The 1,941-nt window shown below is 48.6% G+C and overlaps 1 protein-coding gene across 1 annotated transcript in view; it reads left to right on the plus strand.

The window, feature by feature from the left end:
* The window catches only part of NDRG2 (NDRG family member 2), a 9,611-nt gene extending 8,693 nt beyond the window's left edge, over positions 1 to 918 (plus strand). The window contains exon 17 of the mRNA XM_019628719.1: positions 853 to 918. Coding sequence (XP_019484264.1) covers positions 853 to 918 — 66 coding nt within the window. The remainder of the gene's footprint in view (positions 1 to 852) is intronic.
* The last annotated feature ends 1,023 nt before the right edge of the window (positions 919 to 1,941 follow it).

Here is a 1,941-nt window from a genome sequence, read left to right on the forward strand (position 1 = left end):
ACCCCTTTCCCTCATTCTGGTTTAAGGTGGAGAGGGTGTGTGTCCCCCTCCCTAATCTAGTGGCTGTAGATGAGGGATAGGAGGTTGCTGTAGTTGTCCATGGTGCCTCCCCCAGACTCGCCCTGCTCATCCCGTTGCAAGGGTAGGGCTGGGTCTCCATTCACCAAAGCGGATATGGCTTCTCATTAACCCCTCAGATCTCTGAAGGATATGGGCCTAAATGAATGTGTCAGGGGAGGCTTGCTGGTGGGTTAGTGGTCCTCAGGATGTGAGAGAAACATCCAGAACATGAATGGAAGTTGGACTGGGAGGTGGTGGGCAATGAACAAGTTTGAGGAAAGGATTGGAGCTGGGGCAATAGGAAGGGGCCTGGGGCCATTGGCTGCACTAACTGGTAGCTGTCTAGACTGTGTGCGTCTAGAGTGGGACGGGTAGGACCCAACCTGGGGCAGGGCTGCTTGGGGCTTGGCATAGGGGTGGAAAGGGCTACTTTGGGGCTCTGACCACAGTGTGTTATGTGTGGAAGGTGCTCTCCTGTCTCCCACAATTTCTGCTGTAACAATAAACTGTAGAGGAATCTGAGCACCATTACTCTTTGTCCGACTATACCTGCATCATGCCCCTTTCCCACCCTCTTCCTGACCAACTGTCACATTCTCTTCTCAAAGTGACATAAACCATGGGAGGGGGCCTGCAGAGCATAGACACTTAACAAAATGTGACTACATAATACCTATTCAATAGATTGGTGTTGTCCTTGATATTCATAGTATCTTTACATTTTGGGAGAGGAACTACTTAGACCTTAGAAGACTTCCTTATCAGTTATTGAGAAATGCCTTTGGATTTCAGAGATGTCACCAACATCATGATCTTAAGGAAGTACAGAAAGCTGAAGTGCCCAAGGACATCTTGTGACCTGCCTTCCTGCAGGATCCTCCTGGGGGTCACCGAGATTCCATTTTAGGTGATCTCAGGGAGTTCGGGGGTCAGTACAATCAGCAGACCAGGCCTCATGTAGTCACTATTGGGCGTGGGTTGCTCATACTTGATCCCAATAAAGACTCCTTCAGATGAGTCCCAGCAGCAAGGAGGGTTTCCTGTCAGGAATTCCTCCTCCCCCATGAGTCCCAGAATTCAGCGAGTTAGACAGTGTGGTTCTCTGAGAAGCTTTCAAGTATGAATGATAATCATCAAGAGGACTTGATATTTTGTGGCCATTGCAGGCTGATTCTGGGGGTCCTGGGGGCACAAAAGTAAAAATGAGAAGGCTCTTTATAGCGTCATTGACCAGAGGACTGTGGATGGAATACTAAAGGTCTTTGCCAAATTACTTTATAGAAACCCTACAGGCAAATTATACACTTTCCTCAGTGAAACTGAGCTAACGACTAATGCAGCTCGATGTCGAGTGCTGACACGCTGACATGGAAGTGGGGCCTGGAACATGTTTGTAGTTCTTGAGCGTTTCATCACTCTCAGGGCTGAGTCTATTCTAAATGTAGTAGGCGAGGATCAGAAAGGGTGAGGCTGTTGGGTGACCACATGCAGGGTAGGCAGCAGGTGCTTAAATGCCACACTAAAGAAAAGAAGCTGTGTAATCGGAAACATTGGCCAACTAGCTCCTAGGTAAACAAAACATGAGGAAAAGGCAAAGAACTCCAACCAGCAGCAGCCTTGACTGGCAATAGCTGTGCCTTATGGAAGGGAAGGCGGGTCTTAGCACACTCATCTGCACAGATAACACTGTTAGCAGGGTAATCTTCAGAAGAGGGAGAAAACCTCAATTCTGTGCACATACGTGAGTGCGTGAGTATGTGCCTCTCATGGAGGCGGTGTGTGAAATGGGTGGTGACCATGTGTGTCTCTCCTATAGATGTCCCTGCATAAGAAACCCATGAATTAGGTGGAAGGAGAGATGCTCTCTGCTGGGAGCAAAGG

This window comes from Hipposideros armiger, unplaced genomic scaffold, assembly GCF_001890085.2.
Source record: "Hipposideros armiger isolate ML-2016 unplaced genomic scaffold, ASM189008v1 scaffold_807, whole genome shotgun sequence".
Lineage (NCBI taxonomy): Eukaryota > Metazoa > Chordata > Mammalia > Chiroptera > Hipposideridae > Hipposideros > Hipposideros armiger.